The sequence below is a fragment of the Corvus moneduloides genome, chromosome 9 (genome assembly GCF_009650955.1).
Source record: "Corvus moneduloides isolate bCorMon1 chromosome 9, bCorMon1.pri, whole genome shotgun sequence".
Taxonomy (NCBI): domain Eukaryota; kingdom Metazoa; phylum Chordata; class Aves; order Passeriformes; family Corvidae; genus Corvus; species Corvus moneduloides.
The window spans coordinates 4,351,373-4,371,469 of NC_045484.1; the positions used below are offsets into that span (position 1 = coordinate 4,351,373).

The following is a 20,097-nucleotide window of genomic DNA, read 5'->3' on the forward strand; positions in this document are numbered from 1 at the left end:
ACTACAACACTGACAACTACAGATCCGAGATAGTAATATTCCTACCATGATCAATTCACAGGCACTCAGGTAAAACCATGTGTCCCACAAGGCAGGTACTTTTTATACACCTCACATTAGACGACTCAGTTTTCCCAAAACCACAGCAGGGTGTAGGAAGTTACAACAGAGAACAGTAACATATGGATTATTTTGGATAAGGAAGCTTCAGACAGTTCATCCTTTCACAAATAATTCACTCCTTCAATAACGGGGGTATGCTGACTCCATGAGGCCATTAGGTCACTGCAGCAGAGATTCTTCCTACCTAGAGAGGCCTTAGCTGGTTTACTTCCACACTAGAGAGCACTTAATGCAAAAATCAGAGGCTTGCAGAAACCAGGGGAGTCCTAAATTAAGGCAGTTTTGAGAACTTCTGCCTGTGGTTGGTTCTGGAGCTGCAATGCAACAGAAAAAGCAGAAGGACAGACAATTCCAAAGGCTCCCCCCGGGGTCACATCCACCTCCCTGCTGTCCCCACCAGCTGGAAGGCAGTGAAGGAGCTCCCTTGGGGTAGGTGGAGCTCATGATGCTGCTGGGACAACTTCTGGCGGTAACAAACCCATTTCCAGCTGCTCAGTTATTCATTTCTCTCTTCAAGGCCTATTCCCCAACAACCATGAGTTTCCATGACATTTTAATATTTCTTTTCAACCTATCTTCTCCTTTTCTTGAAAATTTTCACTTAATTTAGTCATCACAAGCAAACTTTCTTACTGTTCCTCTTCTCCCAACACTATCAGTTTGGGGTATAAGACACCTCCCACCCATACTGGGATCACACTGGAGGGCACTTGCTACTATTAGAGGTTTCCTTATCTTTTTGCTGTTAAAGCTGTATTCTTCAAACTGGTAGAAGCATTAGCAATGGAAATAAGCTACAGTATGAGGTTTTAAGCCAAGTGTTTACCCTTACTTACAGAAGTAAAATAAAAACAAACAATAAAGCACCTTAGGATAAGTCAATTTAAAAAGACAAATTGAATAATAGTAAGGAATTCAGAGGAAGTAAAAATAGTTATAAATATTTGACTTTGAACAACATTTTCTCTATGATCAAAAAGCATCTAACACGAATAATTCAGTTTATAAGGCCATAATATCATGCTAATTTATTAACACTTGCAAAAAAATTTTGAGAACACAGGTAAAAGCTCTCTTACTTTATATATATATTCTCTGCAAAATCCAGTGGAAAAAAAATCTAGCAAATTTAAGTGTGGATTTATTAAACTACTGCTTTATCAACTATGTATTGCACTTCTGAGAGAAAAAACCTTGTCAGAAGTGGACATAAACAATAAAAAATAATAGGAAGCTACCCATATGTGTGACCAGAAAGATGACAACTCCTGTAGTACCTGCATTTTACAAGTGATTCAGTGAAGACTGACTCACTAGACACAACGATGTACTAGAATATGCTGAGAATTTTGGTCATTAATTTATGTCTCAGTGGCTAGAAGGAAATATTTGAGAGTTGCTCACCAAAATGCTGTGAAGGACAACTTGTGGTTAATCAGAAAATTAAGATATATGATCCAAGATACAGAACAGTCCAAGAAAACAGCACTGGTTTCAGTACCAGTATTAAACCCAACTTTCCTCAAAGAGAAAGATATGCTAAAACAAAAAAAGTCTCCTATTTTCTGATTCCCACACTACTCACAGCCTCTGGAGAAAAACACCATTAATTATCTGACCAACTCAACCCTCCTGCTGCTCTTTATGACCCTGTCTTTAAATCGGATTCATCCTTCTACCACAAGGCCACTAAACAATTCATGTTTTCTTGAATTTAGGAGACTGAATTAAGATAATAAAAGTAGTAATATTTCTGCTCCTACTTTGTCATCCTGGCCATCCAAACAGTCTTCCTTTCCAGCTAGTTTCTTCAGCTTCTTTTTAGACATCTTCAAATCCTACGACAAAAAGTGTGCTGTCTTTATTACTTGTGTCAAGTTTTTAGGTCCAGATGAGATAAAAATAAATTTTAACTGCATAGAGAAAAATACTTTAATAATCTTCTTTTGTTTTCTCATTACAGAGCCACAGCAGATCTCAACAGGGTTAATTACTCACATCTAAGGGAACGCCTGAGTAGAAAGCACAGCGATTACACCTCCCTAGAGACACTTATTTTGTACCAGCAAACAAACAGAAACAAGCATCCTTTAACACTGAGTCGTATAACCAAGTTTTAAGACCATCGCACATTGGAAGGGGCTGCCCAGGGAGGAGTTGGAGTCCCCATCCGTGACGGTGTCCAAGGAAGGCCTGGACGCGGCACTCAGTGCTCTGAGCTGGCGACAGGGTGGGGATCGGGCATAGCTTGGACTCGATGGGCTTGGAGGGCTTTTCCAACCCAACTGAAGCTGTGTCTCTTGAAGGCAGTCCCGACTATGTGACTGTCGCATTCGCTCCCTCCCGAGGACGGAGGAATTACAGTGACATCCCGCAGCAGCCCCGCCACCCTCCACACAAACCAGCACACACCAACAGGAAGTTCAGGAGAGCTGTGGAAGGCTTCACCCGGAGCTCCCGAGGCGATTCCCCAGATCCCAAGCAGGGGAGCCCGGGAGTGGCTCCGCCCTGAGGCGCGGGCAGCACCGGGCTCTGAGGGAGCCTCTCCACGGAGGGCTGAGGGGCGGCAGCCTCTTCCCTCACTCCCTCCAAGGGGAGAGCCCGGGGCGCTGCCAGCATAGCTTCCCTTCCCTTCCCTTCCCTTCCCTTCCTCCCTCCCCACAGGGCACGGTGCGGCGCCGCCTCACCCCGCTCGGCTGCTGCCCCGCGGACCCCGCGGCGGCTGTTGGGGCCGGTCGGGCGGCTCGGGCCGTGCCCGGCGCGACTGCCCCGGGCCCGGCGCGGCTCCTCCTCCGCCGCAGTGCGCGCCGGGCCGGCCCGGGTGCGGCTGGGAAGTGTAGGCGGAGCGGGCGGAGCGGGCCGGTCAGCGTGCGGGCTCCACGGCAGCTCCGCGGCGGGAACATGGCAGCGGCAGAGGCGGCGGAGGCTGTGCTGGGGCGGCAGCAGGAGCAGCGGGAGGAAGAGGAGGAGAACCATGGCCATGAAGGCAGCGGCGAGCCGGCGGCGCTCAGTGAGAGCGGGCGGGGATCGGGCGGGCGGGGGAGCCGGGCCCGCCGTGCCAGGGCTGAGGGCGGGCGGGCGCCATGCGGAGCCCGGGCGGGTTTGAATTTACACCCCGGGCAGGTTTGAATTCACACCCCGGGGCCGCTTCCCACCCGGGCCGCGGAGCTCTGGGAGGCGCAGGCTCCCGGTTCTCCCGTTTTCCCGGCGCGGTGCGGGACCACACGTGTTCCCGCGGGGCCTCGCGCCGCTCGAACCCGCGCTCCTGGCGCTTCTTTCTCCCCCAAAGCTAACGATACTCCGTCTTTGGTTATTTGTTATTCCGCGGGGTCCTGTGAGGAGCCCGGGGTGCGGTGTGGGCGCAGTATTTTAAACCAAAACGTGTTTGCGCCATGTGCTCAAGGATAACCCTGCTGAAGCAGGGAGGTTGGACCACCGTGGTCCTTCAGACCTGGCCCGCCCTTGGGATTCTGTAAGCTGGTTTTGCTGAATTTCCAGCCCCCCAAGTGAGCCCTTGCTGCCACAGCCTTACAGTTCGAGTGAACTGACTCTTCTAATTAATTCTTTTTCCCGTTAAGTATATTTTAGGCTCTCTGAAGCGTTACTCTGTTTGTGTGTAATCAGTGATTCCTGGTGGGCATTTAAAATATCCTGAGGTCTCGGTTCGGTAGGAACCTGCTTTTCTTCATCATTCAGTGTGAAAGTTTACCTCTCTCCATGTGCATTTACATATTAACTAGTTTTTTACATATATGCGAATTATAATTTTCAACCATTTTTATCTCTTCACGTGCTCTGAAGATGCAGTCTGTCCAGCTCTGCTGGTTTTTTGTCACTGCTGTGCTCTAACTGCATTTTTATAACTGTTTCCACTTTTCTCGCAGCTAACCAATAGCTATTAGGGTTTTCTTACCAAACGTCTTTTTACTTACTCGTTTTCTTTCTATATTAATAAAGCATGTAGAAACTATCACTAGGAATCTTACGACATTTTAGTGGAGCACTAGGCTCCATGCAAGTCTTTCTTAGGTGAGTTGTCAGCTTGAAACAGGTCTGTGAGAAACACAGCAACAATCTCTGCATAGGCAATGCACCTCCTGATACATTGTAAGGTAGGTAGAAGTTTTACTCTGTGCTTCTGTTCCTTCAGTTTCTTGAGACCCTGTCTTGAGGTATTCCTTCCATTTCCTCTTTCTGTTTTATTTTCATAATAACAGATATTTGTACCCAACAGCGATGTTTAAAAGAAAACAAAAAAAGTAGCCCAGGAGGATCTGAAGAACTGCTGTAAGATCTTTCCAGCCTGTCTTAAGTTCTGGTCAGCAGTAGGTGGGCAGGGAAGACCAGCAAAATCAGAGAATCATTGAATGGCTTTGGTTGGAAGGGATCTTAAAGCTCATCCCGTTCCAGCCCCTGCCATAGGCAGGAACACCTTCCACTATCCCAGGCGGCTCCATGCCCCATCCAGAGAGCAGCCATACATTCCTGGATCCTCTAAAAATAACTTCCGATACAAACCAGTTTGTAGCTCCGTATTTTCTCCATGTGGTGCATCCCAGTTTCTGTGTTAGGATAGACAGCACGTGGTTGCCTTTTGTGCTCTGTCTGCACTTCTTGTCTGTCCCATCCTTGGCCTGCTCTGTTGCTTCTCAGTAGTTGCAAATCGATGTCAGGGCTTTGTTATTTCTTGTTACCCGTGGTTGAAACTTCCCTAGTCCCACCCTGTCCCTTGGAATCTTGCTGGGAGCAGGGCAGTATTGATAGATACACGTGGCTTCCTGAATCCTTTCCTAGTGCTTCCTAATGTCCCTTGGAGAGGGGTTGGACCACATCTTCTGGGGATTTCTTCCTCTTTAGTTGTTTTCCCCGGGTTTGACTTGGGCACTTGACTATTCTCATCATTTTATTGCCCCATCTCTCAACCTCTTTAAGTGCTTGAAATTCTTCACCAGGCTCATCTGGAACTGCCCCAGGAAGTCATTCATTTGCAAATGCTGATGGCGCCAGCACTTAACCTCATCACTGCCTCTGCTGATAGCAAATTCCTGCCTTAGTCCCTTCTTTCATATTGGTTGAATCATGAACTGTTCTAAATTTTCCTAGCCAATAGAAAATTGTCAGGAGAACTTGGAGTTCCTCCTTGCCTGCTTTGCCTTGCTTCACTGCATCCTGCCAGAAAATAACATGTAAATGTTATTTTATTAAAATAAATATTAAAATAATGTGTAATCTGATACTGATACGTGAATATTCATTTCAGCTGTCCGGGATGGCATTATTCCATAGTGGTTTCCAAGGATGATTGGAGTGATAATTCATCTCATACTATTCTCCTACATAATTTGTTTTTCCTCCTTCACGCTTGTAGTCAGCACTGGATTATTGGAAACAAATGAACATGTTTGTACAGTTCAATTTCATCAACAGCACTTTCACTGGGTCTTTTTTTGGTTTTAAGATGGTGTGGTGGTCTCTGAAAAACTGAAAAGCAATAACCTGGATGTGAAAATTACTGAGTCAGAATTGGAAGTTGAAAAAAAAGGAGCGGAGGAAGAACGCCCAAGGGAATCTGATAGCAACATTTTGGATGTATCATCTGATTGTCCAAGAGGTTTGCTAATAAACGCTTAATATTTATGTCATGTTCTTGAGGAAAGGTAGAAGTAGGGAGGAAAGGTAAAGGGAATGTGTGAAATCTCATTTTAAAACTCACCTCTGTATCCTGAGCACGTGGATCAGTTGCTTTGTCTTGCATAAGAAAACCTGAAGATTAATCCTGTAAAAACATTGTGAAGGTTAAAGGTGCTACAGAGTCTGTGTTACAGTGAAGTGGGATGTACTGTGTGCTGGAATCAGTAAAGCAGATTTGAACCTAAATTTTTTGGTCTTGGCAAATTCTGACTGATAAGTTGAAAAATCAGGTGGTAGATTTGAAGGTTAAACTGTTTACTAGGGGAAAGAAAAAAATAATGGTAGAACTTAATGTATCCTGGCTCCATAGTGAATAATTGTTCTTAAATTTGGTCCACTTTTAGTTAATATTTAGTTTTGCCAGTCAGTTCATAGGATGTTTTTGTATTGCTTTCTTGTATGATTTGCATTCACTAACAATGCTGAGCAGTAAAACCAGGTGTAAAGGGAATGTGACTTGATCTTTTCAGCTGGTTTTTTTCAAATGAGGGCCTTTCCAATCTGAGAAAGTTTGTGTGTCAGTATTAAAAAGAAGTAGGAGTCTATGAAAATATATGGATCTTATTAAACAGCCATTCTGGGGATAATTTTTGCAGTCATTCCTGCTGCCATGGAAGTAAAAGGACAAAAACAAGTATTCCAGTTGTTACTACAGTAATTCCCTAACAGTGCTAGATTTGAAATGATGCATAGAAAAGTAGCAGTAAACTAAAAGCAGCTTTTAAACTAAGAATGTCCAACTTCTAAATATTTCTGGGATTTTTTTTAGACAAACATATTTCAATTCAGAGACACCTTGCTGATCTAGAGAAACTGGCTGACCTGAGAGAAGGTGAGTTTTCCGCAGCAGTGTTGCAGAACGCAGATCTTCGTGTTACATTTTCCTTTAGATTTTATCTTTAACACACTACATATATTTAGGATATTTAAAGACTAGAGGTTTTGTAAAAAAAGGGCTTTAATGATTTATTCTCTTATTCTGCTAAATTCTGCCTGAGAGGTTGTTTGATATTCAGCTAGTTTTTATTTAAGTACTTCAAGGGCTTCAAGACCTTTGTTACACAACCTTGCCTTTGCTTTTTGTGTCTCACATGCAGGATTTTCAAGAATTTTTTATTTTATATTTTTCAAAATTATTTGATACAGGGTATATTGTCTTTTTTTGCAGCTTAAAGAGATATCAGCTGTTTGTTTTATCCAGAAGATCCAGGAGTTGGAACAACAAAGTCTTTTTCTAACCTCCTAATTTGTGCGGGTTTTGGCTTGCTGTTTTTTTTTTTTTAACATTTCAAGTCTCTGCATGTCATCGGTAAAGTTCTGTTGTTCCTCAGTACTTTTCAGAAGTTTCATTAGCCACATGTTTGCTGGAGTAAAAAATACTAGAAACCAAAACCCAAAGGTAGTAGAAGTTAATGATTTTTAAAGTTGTGGTGATTTTGGTCTACATTCTATGGAGCAGAAAGAGGCAACCCATTAATTTTAAGTTTGTACATGAAACAAATGAATGTTCCCTGAGGATTTAATCGCTAACTCATGTCGATTTTACCTTCAGCCTTTTTTATCTTGGCCTGCATCTCAGCTAACACGAGTGGTAACTGCATTTCATGTTTCTCATAGGTTTTAATTGTATTTTCAGATGAAAAGAAACCTTGTCCGTTGTGTCCTGAGGAGAAATTCAAAGCTTGCTATAGCCACAAACTCCATCGTCACCTGCAGAATTTGCACTGGAAAGTTTCTGTTGAATTTGAAGGTAATAGCAATTGCGTTTGAATAGTAAATACTAGAAGAAATTGTAGGCATGTTCTGTGTTTCATCTTTCGAAATTCCTCTTGATTTAAGCATTTGGTTACCAGCTCTGAATTAGAACCATATTTTGACAGAACGAATTTTGAGGTGAGATGTAAAATGTAAATGTGAAATAACTGTATTCTTCTCCAGCCAAAATGTTTACAATTGTGCATTCTCTCTTTAGAAAAACACCAACAATTCCTTGGCATGTCATGAAAATTACCATAAAATTAAATATGTGTGTAATGACAACTGCTTCAATAAAAGTTTTAGTTATATATTAATAATAATCAGACACACACGTGGTCAATTTTGGTGCATCATAAAGATTTCATGGGTTCCGATAAACATTTGAAGTATTTATGTAGTATCAGTATTTAGTAGCTTTAATTGTTTTTTAATAAACTCTGTGATATGCTTATAAGATGCATTAAAATCCCTGCAAGAAGTTTAGGAGGGAAAAGAAACCAGTGTGTTTTTTTAAAAATCCCAAGTGTACGGGTTTTTGGGAAATAAAGTGACTGTTTAGAGGATGGGGAAGATAAAGTTAGACTATAAATGTTCCAACTGGAGTATCAGGTATCTCATTTTGGTTTCCTTTAACTGGAATGTATGTTTTATAGGAGTCCTCACACAAGTCTTTTAGCCAGGTAACAATATTTTTGTGAAAGACTCACAAGTACTCTTGAACTGGAGACTTGGTGTAGCTTTGTAGGATGCTGAGAGACTTATTTTAGGAAATTGTAGATTCTGTGCATTTTAAAATTTAAAATGTATAATTGGCTGATAAATTACCCTGTGAAGAGAGAATGTACCAGATAATTGGTGATGTTTTCTTATTGCTGTCTTGTGAAATCTGAAGTGAGAGCACGTGGTGCAGGCCGCAGCCAGGCCATTCATTTACAGTTCTGGAATGGGATTTGTTTTCCAGGGTACAGAATGTGCATCTGTCACTTATCCTGTCGGCCAGTAAAACCCAACCTTGTTGGAGACCAGGTAAAAATGCTGAACCACAGAAATTCTTGTTACTGTACAAAGTGGGGGAACTGGGTGACTGAGGGGAACTTTTGAGATCTGCTTAGTCACCAAATACATCTTGCTCCTCTGCGTGTGATGCCAAAAGCTTGTTAGTCCGGGGTGTGTGACAGAACCCTTGGGTAGCTGAATGTGGTTGTACCTCTCTTGTTGTGGGGGGGCAGCTGCCTAGATCAGCTCTGGCTGTAGATTCCAGATATTTCGAGTGCTCTAGGTGTAACTGACAGATGACTTCTCATCTCCCTGTGTTCAGTTCTACTTTGACTGTGTTTTATGTATTCTGAAACTACGTAAAAGACTCTATTTGACAGACATTGGCAAAGATGGGAGCTCATTACCACTGTATCATCTGCTCGGCGACTATCATACGAAGAACTGACATGATAGGTCACATCAATCGCCACGTGAATAAAGGAGAGACTGAGTCAAGGTTTATCACAGGTGGGCTCTGACTGACAGGAAACATCCAGTCTTCTTCTGTCATGTACCACGTGCAGTAACTGTGATAAGGGGTGGGAGACATGGGAAAAATTCAGAAACAGAGTTAGCTTTTCTAATGACAAATCTGCCCTTAGTATTTCAGGACTTTTGTTTCATCAGAGGTGTAGCAGAGTTGTGTTTTAGGTTTGCATTGACCAGTTCCTGTGTTCTTATTGATAACTAGTACTCCCCTCACCCTTAATGTTGTAAGTACCAGCTTGTGTGTGTGTCCAAAAGATTGAGGGATGTGGCATCCACAGAACAAAAAGTCTGAAGTACATCTTTCTGCAATGTAAAAATCCTTTGCTTTTTATCCAGAATTACAACCCTACCTGACTTTCTCCAGAATGAGACTTAGATTTCTAAACTTGTTTAAACTAGGTTAAAAACATTTTAAATAATGGGAATGCCAGTAGTTTGATGCCTGGGCATCAAACATGCAGTTTGCATGTCTGAAAAGTGATAGTAGTACCATATTCCACATCTCTGTAGAGTTTGTGTTGCGAAATACATTGATCTCTGTGTGCTTCCCTTCAGAGCTGTGAGTAAAGAATGGCCCCTTTAGCATTTTTTAACAAAATGCATGAGGCAGTTTTTCCTCATGAGAAGAGAGAGGAGAAATCCGGAGGTTTTGTGCTCTGTAGGCACTTGGCAGCTCTTGGGGGCCCTGAAGGTGGAGCAGATACACCCATGTGTGCGTTTGAAAGCCCTGAGAGAGAGGCAGGGTGAGCACTAGAAGATACCCAGTTGATACAAATTTTTCCTGGTTGTTTCTAGGTACATTTTAGACTGGGGATGAATTGCTCAGAGGAATGGCAGCCTGTGTTTACAGCTGTCAGATCTGAAAGCTTGTTTTTCCACAGAAATTCAGGTTTACACAGAAACTTCGTTTACACAGAACTCAGGTGCTGGAATTGTCCATGTACTTGTGCTGTTTATACACATCTCATGGGGCTGTTTGATAACTTAGATTAGATCAATTATTTTTGCTGTTCATGGATACACATTCAGGACTATGTTAACAGGGTTTTAATTAACTAGCAATGTATTATGTTTAAACATGCAAAACAAATGTGCTAAGCCTCGGGCATGGGGGCTGGCTTTCTTAAACTGGAGGGGATACATAAGAGCCCAGCTGAGAAACAAATTTGATGTTTTATTAGAAGAAAATTGTGGTAGAGCGCGATCCTTATCTGCCACTTTTGAGTTTAGAAGATAAATTGTTGCCTGCTTCCCCCCTCATCCTTGTTAACTGGTCCATGTGCTGGCTGGATTGCAGCATAACCCAGACTTCTTGCTTTATGGGAGCAGTTTTTCAGTGTAATTTACCAAATGTGTTAATATTAATTTCAGTTCTCACTGATTCTTTCCTTCCACCTCAATGACTTGTTTCAGTTCGTGCTCCCAAGTCATCTTACGAAGTGGTGAAAGAGTCAGCCACAGATGTGCAGGTTCTTCCCAACCACTCCACGCCCCAGAAAACAGATTCCTATTTTAATCCTAAAATGAAACTCAACAGGTGAGAGAGCAGGGAGTGGGAGGATGCACCAGAGGGGTGGGGAGTTTGCAGTGAAAAATATGTGTTCTGAAAAACAACCCTGCGAAACTTCTGTTCAGAGGGCAGGAGAAAGGAGTTTCTCATCAGAAAACTCTTCTTGACAAATAATATTTATACCAAAGAATGCTATGTGTGAAATACTGTCATTTCTGAAGCAATTAAGTATTTTTCTGTAAGTAGTAGATTTTACCTTAAGAATATGCTGCTGCAGAATTCAACTTTTCAGCATAGCTGAGGTTTTTGATTTACAGTTCTTCCCTGTAAAAGGTGGAATTTACTGAAAATATTCGTGTTGTGTTAAAGGGAAATAAATACGGAAAATGAAGTAAAAATGTTCTCTCGACTTACAGACTGTGGCCATTCTTTTTTATCTTCCAGGCAGTTGATATTCTGTGCACTGGCTGTGCTTGCTGGGGAGCGCAAACCCATTGAATGTTTGGATGCTTTTGGTGCCACTGGTAAAGTCCATTTCTTTAATATTTTACTTAATATCCTATAGGAGGAAGCTGCAGAAATTTATAACTGACATCATATACTCAAAAATAACATGAGGTACACAATACTTTTCTTCCTTAGGCAGGGAGTCGTGAGCTTCTGTACAAAAAACCAGCTGTCCAAAGCTGTATTAAGGCTTTTAAAAAGGCTGTAAATAATATTAAAGTTCGGGGGTCTTCTTAAAATCAGTTGTCTTAATGTTCATGAATTCTGTTTTTCCTCAGGTATCATGGGATTGCAGTGGGCAAAGCACCTCAGAAGTTCTGTGAAAGTTACAATTAATGATTGTAATGAAAATTCTGTGACAATGATTAAGGAGAATTGTCATTTAAACAAAATGAAGGTGAAACTGAACATTAAGGAAGAAGACAATGATGAAACTGTGGGAGATGGAGAAGAAAATAGTGACACCATTGAGGTGACAAAAATGGATGCCAATGTTATCATGCATTTGAGATCATTTGATTTTATGTAAGTGTTTATGTTTCTGTCAAAATTTTCTGGTGTGGTAATGACACACCCCACCCCACTTCCCCAGGATATGATTATACGGAGAAATTGGAATGATAAAAGAATCAACTGGCAGTCACTTGAAATGTAATTTTGTTGTCCCAGAAATGGTGTGAGGACAGAACTTTAGTCTTAAATGTTTTAGAAAGTGCTGGAAAAATACTGGTCTTTCTGACATCCAGAATGGATTATAAATATACATAAAAAATTTAAGACTGGCTGGGGTTTTTTATAACTTCATTGTCTGTTTGCTGAAGGGAAATACCAAATCAGTTTTGGGTTATTTTAAAACTTCTTTTAGTTTAAAATTCATACCTTTGCCTGCTGTTTATTGCATCTCTTGTTTTTATCTACTCTGCAGCATATTAACTTTGAATTAAAGCAGGCTGATTCTTCCAGATTGGGTATATAGATGCATACATTCAAACCCTATACAGACATCAGAATAAGGGATGGGATTTTTTTGTATTGTAAATGATTAACATCCAGATCTAAGCAGTGCTGGAAGTTTTAGTCCTGTTCCTTCTTTCTGTTTTAAGTGTGATCATAGGTGAAGGTTATAAAACAGTGTTTTCCTCAGTGTAAAGCTAGACTCTGGAGCATTTATGGACACTCAGTGGTACTTCCTTTCTTTTCAGCCATTTGGACCCCTTTGGAACTTCTGTGAATTACCTGGACTCTGCCTTTAGAAATGTGAGGAACCTTGGGATTGTGTCGTTGACATCCACAGACATCAGCTCCCTGTATGCCAAGGCTCAACATGTGGCCCTGCGTCACTATGGCTGCAATATTGTCAGAACAGAGTACTACAAGGAGCTGGCAGCCAGGACTGTAATTGCTGCTGTGACAAGGTACTGCTAAACCAGCTCCAATTAGGGTAAAAAATTATTAGGTAATTATTAGAAATAATTAGTGACTGGGTGAGGTAAAAATGCATCAGTGGTGGGAGGGGGGGAATGGTGACATGAAAAAAAAGAATACCCAGACTTGCGAACTCTTCTATTTCTCTATCAATTTTGCCATTTTAGAGCTCCATGAGACTTTATAAATACAAATTAAACTGCTTGAATGGCTTCTAGCTAAGCATTTCAGTTAGACTTGCTTCAATGGAACTTGATGTTCACCGCAGATCCTCATACTTGAGGTTCAAAAGATGGATGTGATTACTGACTTGTGAAATTAATTATTTGCATGTGGATACTCTCAGTAAACTCAGTCTGTGAAATAAATGAACACAGAAAACCTAGTGGGAGAAAAAAGGTACAGGCAAGAGGACAGGACCACTGCTTGGAAAAGATGAGGAGGAAATGAAATCATCAAGTTTTGAGAATGCCAGAGCACAAATGCTGACCTGAACATGTGTAGATTTCCCTTGTCCTCTCCCTGCACGTGTGATGCTGCAGGTGGCAGACCAGTGTTTCTAGCTGTGATAAAAGGAAGTAAAATCAGATTTGCTTGGCCTATCAGGAAGGACACAAAATGAGGCACTTCAGGAAGAAGACTTCCTCCTGATCTCTCAAATCTTCAGTACCTCTCTGTAGGAAGTGGATGAACTCAAGAACCGTGCTGCAGGTTCAGGTGTCCATGGCAGTGTTTTCCTGCTGAATTCTGTACAATTTGGGTTTTGTGTGTCTTTCTCCCCCCAGAGCTGCAGCTCGCTGTAACAAAGGCATTGAAGTGCTGCTGGCAGTAGCTCTGGAACACTTTGTTCTGGTGGTGGTCAGAGTTTTACGGGGCCCGACCCCTGCGGATGACTCGGCAAAGAAGGTCCGATACCTCATCCACTGCCAGTGGTGTGAAGAGAGGGTTTTCCAGAAAGAGGGCAATATGGTGGAAGGTAAACGGCTTTTCTTTTGCACTTTGTCTCTCTGTTCTGTGCCTTGTTTATATTTACATCCCATTAGTAACAATTTCCTTGTATGTAACAATGAGTAGTTTGTGTGAGGTAGAGAGGGCACTGTGCTTCATGGCCTTGGGCTAGATCAGTTGTCTGCATGGATTTTCCTGTAAATGGACCGGATTTGTGGCACAGGTTGCTCAGGTTGTGGCTGCCCCTGGATTCCTGGAGGTGTCCAAGGCCAGGTTGGATGGGGCTTGGAGCAGCCTGGGCTAGTGGAAGGTGTCCCTGCCCATGGCAGGGGGTGGCGCTGGATGAGCTTTAAGGTCCCTTCCAACCCAAACCATTCTGAGATTTGTTTCTACACAGGACATCCTCCCAGCCAGCTGGAGCTGCTGGAGCTGCCAGGATGCCTGGTATGTCCATGGGTCTGCCACTTCAGGAAAAGCCCTAAGGAGTGGGGTAGCCTTTGATACCATTGGATTCCTCCAGAGAGCAGCAGCTTGATAGCTTTTGGTGTCAGATTGCTTTTCTGCTGTTCAGTTCAGTTCCTTAAAATGCAGTGGACTGAGCAGTCTGGCTTTCCTGTGCTGTTGTTACTGGGCTGTCTCCACACGCCCGTTAGCAGAGGCAGGAGACAAAAATTGCACTCCTGAAGATGGTGGTTTGAATGAATATAAACCCTAAAACCTTGTTTCCAAGTTAGAGGCTCTTGGATAGCTCACTGCCAACTCATGGTGTCTTTGCCCTGCTCAGAGTCAGGTGCACGAGCACACAATGAGCCTGGTATTAAAAGTTGTTAAAAATCAAATAAAAGTTTTAAGGATGGGAATGAGTAGCTGAGTACAGTGTTATGGTAGAGATCTTAATTAGTAAATGAATTTTGCTTAATGCCTTAATTGCGCAGGGCTTACAAGACTCGTAGGTGGACTGTGTTTTGCAGATGTAACTGGCTGATGTTTCAGATTTTTTTGTTGGTACTTACTGTTAACCTGGACAGCTGCTTATGTAAGGGTAGGAAGGCAAATATTTTCCTTGTTACTTGAAAGAAACATCGAGAAGTTCTGTTGCTTTTTTTTTCTTCTGTGTTTTTATACTGATTAAAGATCAAGTCATCAATCAATAAATCTTGCCATGAACTGCTTGGCAGAAGTGCAAATGGTGTCACACTTCTGCTGTTGCCCTTCCAAATACCTCACTGAAGTGAGCTCCCACTGCATCTCTTGTCTCTGCAGTAACACAGGCATGGCTGGCTATTTTCAATCAATTTAAATGCTGTTTTTCTGCTGCAGAAAACCCTTACCAGCAGCTGCCCTGTGACTGCCACGGCAGCATGCCTGGGAAGACAGCAGTGCTTCTTGGTCCACTCTGGTAAGTCCACATCACAGGACACATTGGGAGGGTCACTCTGGGTCCAGGAGCTCTGAAGCTCATCTGTTCATACCATAACAACTTATATTTTAGCACTACAGAAGGAGGTACAGCAATCAGGAGCAGTTCAGGAAACTGAGTGTGGATTTGAATTTAGTGGGGTATTCAGTTTTTCCTTTCGTTCAAACCAGTTAATAAGTAGTAACACATTTTAAATTTCACATTCAGTGCACTTACGGAATATGTCCTGCACAGGAGAACCTGCCTCTGTGTTCCTCTATTCCTCAAATATTAACTCTTGTTACTCCATACTTGTGGAGAATTTATTAAATAAATCATTACATGTGCTGATGGTAATAAATACTATACTGCTTGTTAATTAATATTTGTAGAAACAAGAATAAATATTTTTAAAGTCTTTTAGACATTTCAGATCAGTATTAAAAATGGTTGGCAATCAACAGTACCTTTCTTGTGGGGGTTGAATGACTTTCTCAACATCTTAGGGCAGAAATAAAATGACTGTTCTTGAGATCTTGACTTTTGTTTTTTTTAAACATGACCAGTGTTGCTGTCATTGAAAAAAAATCATTTCAGTGTAACATAATTGCTAATCAATTTGGACAAGAGAATTCTGGAGCAGCTTTCACTCAGAAGCCTTAACTTTTGACTTCTCTTGCATTTCATAGGTCAGGAGCGCTCTTCAACACTGGATTCCTCAGGAGGATGCTGCTGGAGGCTGTGCAGTACGGCTTGGATGAAGCTCAGCCACTTCTGAAGACATTAGTTTGTGAAGCAGAGTGCACAACTCTCAAACATTTTTCTACCCACAGTCCTGGTGATGAGAACAAACAAGGTAAGAAAACAGGCAGCCTGTTCACACAGACTGGCTTTGTGGTGATTTTTAGAGATGCTGATCTGTGATAACTTAATTAACAGCAGTGTATCCCTAGAGGTGAATGCATTATTGAATAATTGAATTATTTCCTTCTGTGTAATTAAAGCATTTTGCCACTTTATGGTAGAAATAATTTTGCCTTTTAATTGTATTCTAGAAGAGTGTGGCGTATATATTAAAACACCAAATACTTCTGCAGAATCCTACTTGGTACATGGTAAGTGGAGCATTTAGGTGTAGCTTGTTTTATATTTAACAATATTGCACTCAGGAATGTTTTCCCACCCAATACTGGTTTTATTTCATCTTTATCCAGAATCATATTTATTGGTAAAAGCAGAATGCCAAATACTCCATGAAGGCCACTTTAATTTACTTCTTACTACTGAAAATGGCCTGTTGATTAAATTCAGGCCAGATTTTACCTCTGCAAACACCAGCTTACAAAAGCAGGCACACAGCTGAAGTTGCTCTGTGGCTTTGTTTTCGTGCATGCTGTCTGAGGCTTTGCTGGCATTTTTGGGGTGCCCCTGAGTACTGAGTGGTTTCTGTGGCCTCGTTGTGATGCAGGGAAGAGGAAAAGCGAGGAGGTGCTGCGCAGCGCGGCGAAGCGGCAGCGAGCCGAGCACAGTGCCGAGCACCCCCCGTTCTATTATAACATCCACCGGCACAGCATCAAGGGCATGAACATGCCAAAGTAAGTGTGGGTTCACCCTCCAGCCTGGTCTGACGCTGACTCTCAGATTGTACTGAGTCAGCCCTGTCAGCACCAAGTCTGTTCTAAACGCAGGGGTTTGGTTTTGCTGCATTTCTTCCCAGGTTAAATAAGTTCCTGAACTATCTGTCGGAGGCTGGATACCGTGTGAGCCGAACCCACTTCGACCCCATGGGAGTCCGCACCAATGCGCCCCTGGTGCAGTTCAAGACTGTTCTCATGAAGTACAGCACTCCCACCTACGTGGGGGTACAGGCAGAAGGCCCTGTGCACCTCCCTGGAGAGATCCAGGTGGGAGAAGAGGTTCCAGCTGCTGCAGAGATCAAGGTGGAGGAGGCTGAGTTAGCGGAAGATGGTAAATCTGGAGTCACTGCCGCCATGTTCACACAGTCATACCCCACTCACTGTGCTGCTGATTAATGCCGATGGGTTTGTTCATCAGGATGTTACAGACTTTCAGCATGCCCTGTTCCAGTAAGCCACTCCTTCCTCCCAAGCTGGCATTTGACCATTTGAGCTGCCTGTTGTACTTTGAAGGGATGGTTTAGACTTAGGTAGCAGAACTTAGCCCTGATCCTGGCATGGCTGTGGTCACGGAACTGGCACTGTGGGAAGGCTGTGGAGTTAACTGCTTTTTATGCTCACCTCCCTTTCACACTGAGGCATGGAGGCTGCTTCCTAGTCTGTCCAAGCCTTACTGCCAGCACAGCATCCAGGAGGGGGGACAGGGCCAAAAGTGCTCAGTGTTTTGAAATATGAGATTATTGTGAAACATATTCATATTCCTAAAATGCATCATTCCTAAAACCTGGCCAGCTATGATCCAGAGAGAGGGCATGTTAAGGTAAGAAAATAGTGCAGGATAAAATGCCTTGAGTTGAAGCCAGGCAGTCCTGCCTGGGTGCAGCTGTAGCTCCAGGTTGCACGTGTAACTCTGCATTCAGGTCTGTTTCCAGGGTTCTCTCTCCAGGCAGGAGCTGATCCTGGGAGAACAGGAAGGAGCGGTGACACGGCTGTTACCGAACTTCAGTTTGTAACCGAACCTTAGTGAGTTGTGTAGTCACTCTAGGTAGTTGTTTGCTCAGAGCTTACAGTGGTTGTGTGCTGCAGAAAGGTACAGGGACAAGGGACCACAATGGACGTTCAGGTGAAGTTAGGTGGCAAGTTGTCAATAGTAACTCTGAGCTAAGACCTCTTCTGTGAACGAGCAAAGCTGCCAGGTGTTGGCAGTTCTGGTTTCCTTAAATACATGGCAGCATTCCAGCCAAACAAGCTTGCCTTTGTCATTTTTTTCCCCCACACTTAGTTCTGGTATCTCTGTGTATTCCACTTAAAGAGCTGTCACAGTGGTGGCCGTTTCTCACAGGTTTGGTGTTCAGCCTGGCCCCCAGTGTTAGGTTTATCTAAGAGCAGAATATGAGGGGTTATTATCCTTACCCATCTCTGAAACTTTACAATAAAAGTAACGTGATTGATACACTCCTGATGATGCAAAACGTCCTATGCTCCTGTCAGGCCAGAAGTTGCTGCCTCTTCCACCCTCTTCAACTCCAGATTGCTTTGGTGGTCAGTTATTCTCTTCTCTAATTTCACAAAAAACGAACCTACTGAAGGGATCTTGGATCAGTGATACAGCAACAAAGTGTCCTTCAAAAATGTAGTGCTTACAGTTCTTTTCCAAAGATCACCTTGGGATCACATTGGAAAGCTAAATGGAAGGAGAGAATTTCCCATTCCCTAGTGGCATTTTTGGGTTTTTAAGTGGATAGAGTGTTGGCAGACGTTGCTTGCAGGCAACACACTTCAGTGTTAATAGGATAAAATCAGTCCTAAGGTCAGTTACCTGGAGCAAAGAATTACTCTGTTTACAGTAAAGTAGGTTAAAAAGAAAGTTTAACTGAAGCCCCTTGTGGGCAATGCTTTTGATTACTCTGAGCTCCTTTTAAGGAGCTGAAGGTATTGAATACCTTTCCTAAGCCAGGGCAACTATTCCCCGGTGTCTGGAGGGGCAGAAAAAGTGAAGTTCAGGCTTGTCTGTACAATCTGGGCTCTTTACCAGACAGGCAGAAGCTGCTGTGTTCTGAGGTGGGGTGTGGCACTGCAAGGGGCTGCAACCCCCCTGGCCCCTGAGGACAACACTGATAACAAACCGTGGTTGTCAGGCCCCAAAGTTAAATGCCTCCCTCTTAGTTAGGGTGAGAGCCCACAATCCCCCAGTTCTACGATTTACATGTTTCCCTACGCTTGGTTCATGTTTTCCCCTCCCAGTTTTGTGTTTAAGTTTATGTATATTCATTTCCCTTAGTTAATATGTATAAGCTCTAGAACGTTCTGTAGTACTCCACACCCCCACTGGTTCCTTCCCCAAAGCCCTCCTATGTTATTCCCATTGGTTCCCTCACTGGTAACCTCGCCTACTTGCCCTTATCTCATTGGCTGTAATCCCTTCCCCCCCACCCCCCGCCTATCCCCACTATAAAATCCCTGAACGCTGTCAAAAATTCGGCTGTTCGTGGTTGTCCCTTCACGTCAGTAAACTTCAGTGTGGAATCCATACGGAGAGTCCCCTCTCTTCTTCTTCTTTGCCTGCGTGCCCTCACATTTGCCTCAGAGGAGATTGCTCCCTCAGGTGAGGAGCTCTTCCCCTCCTTTTTGTGTGCCACCTTCCAGAGGGGCTGCAGCCTAGACCTCCGGGCTCCTCTTTGTTGGCACGCTGGCTGCAAACCCCCTCTGGGGTTTTGCCTCTTGTAAGGAACCAATGGAAGGGATGTTTGTAACTCAGGCCTCTGGGAATTCTCTTCCTCTTCAGCAGTTGTCTCTGTTGACTAGGTAACAGTCAGTCCTACCATAATCAGCTGACAGAACATTAGTGTTGGTTTGGGGCTGGAGCTTGGGGCCTCATGTTCCTCCTTGCACTGATCCACTGGCCATGTTGGCTGTTCCAGTGGGAGATTAGAGTGGGAAATAGGTGAGGATAATGCAGGAGGTGGTGGCAAGGTCACAGCTCAGTCCCTGTCACTTCCTGGAGCAGCCAGTACCCAGTGCTGTGCCAGGCACCATTGACAGACATTCAACAATCTTTATGGGACCAAGGTGTTGCTGCAAGTGGCTTGTCCTGAACAGGAAATCACAACTGATCAACTCCTGGAAGCCTGAGGGCTGGAAATCAGTGCAAGGCCATGAGCTGAAGAATAAATGCCAGAAGACAAAGGAAAATTATACTGTAGGGTATGACCTAGTTACCGGTATGACCTAGTTACCAGTATGGGCAGTACAGTGTCACCTGTACTGCTCTGTACCTGAGGGACGTGTCCTCCTACCTACAGGCTGTTTCCTGTTTAGGTGTGATTAAAGGAAGCTTTCGGGGAGTTGAAGCTGTTCATAAGCAACTCAGGTAATGAGTGGCGGCCCAGACAGCAGCAGGATCTCAGTCATAGAGTGCTCATGTTCAGTGCATCTCAAGAAACTCCTCTCTAGGAATACACAAGCATTGGCCCTTAATTCAAGGTGCATCCTCTGGTTAAAAGTTGTAAATGTAGAAAGAAAACAAGGAAAGGAACAAAACTTCTCTAAATAATGCACCTCAGCTGAAGGGG

The 20,097-nt window shown here is 43.3% G+C and overlaps 2 protein-coding genes across 5 annotated transcripts in view; one reads left to right on the forward strand and one right to left on the reverse strand.

Annotated features, from left to right (window-relative positions):
* The window catches only part of SWT1 (SWT1 RNA endoribonuclease homolog), a 26,859-nt gene extending 23,742 nt beyond the window's left edge, over positions 1–3,117 (reverse strand). For 3 of the 4 annotated variants that reach the window (XM_032117815.1, XM_032117813.1, XM_032117816.1), the window contains exons 1-2: positions 2,811–3,117; positions 1,887–1,961 (exon numbers count right to left, since the gene is read on the reverse strand). In XM_032117815.1, the coding sequence (XP_031973706.1) occupies positions 1,887–1,961; positions 2,811–3,026 (291 nt within the window). In that variant the 5' untranslated portion in view covers positions 3,027–3,117. Of the gene's footprint in view, positions 1–1,886; positions 1,962–2,535; positions 2,768–2,810 lie in introns of those variants that run through there. The other variant, XM_032117814.1, reaches the window with a different exon arrangement.
* Positions 3,025–17,774, forward strand: TRMT1L (tRNA methyltransferase 1 like). Its single transcript, XM_032117821.1, has 16 exons — positions 3,025–3,133; positions 5,582–5,734; positions 6,584–6,646; positions 7,451–7,564; positions 8,534–8,598; positions 8,949–9,078; positions 10,513–10,636; positions 11,054–11,133; positions 11,395–11,641; positions 12,319–12,531; positions 13,327–13,517; positions 14,810–14,888; positions 15,578–15,744; positions 15,944–16,003; positions 16,357–16,483; positions 16,606–17,774. Exons 1-16 carry the CDS (start codon positions 3,025–3,027, stop codon positions 16,919–16,921), a joined length of 2,238 nt encoding a protein of 745 aa, XP_031973712.1. The 3' UTR covers positions 16,922–17,774.
* Positions 17,775–20,097: the final 2,323 nt, after the last annotated feature.

Bases quoted from the DNA above. Each gene is read 5' to 3' on its own strand.
- TRMT1L (XM_032117821.1), top strand. From the start codon at position 3,025: ATGGCAGCGGCAGAGGCGGCGGAGGCTGTGCTGGGGCGGCAGCAGGAG. The intron at 7,565-8,533 runs GTAATAGCAATT...TTTGTTTTCCAG, and splicing joins AGTTTCTGTTGAATTTGAAG to GGTACAGAATGTGCATCTGT. The intron at 12,532-13,326 runs GTACTGCTAAAC...TTCTCCCCCCAG, and splicing joins GTAATTGCTGCTGTGACAAG to AGCTGCAGCTCGCTGTAACA.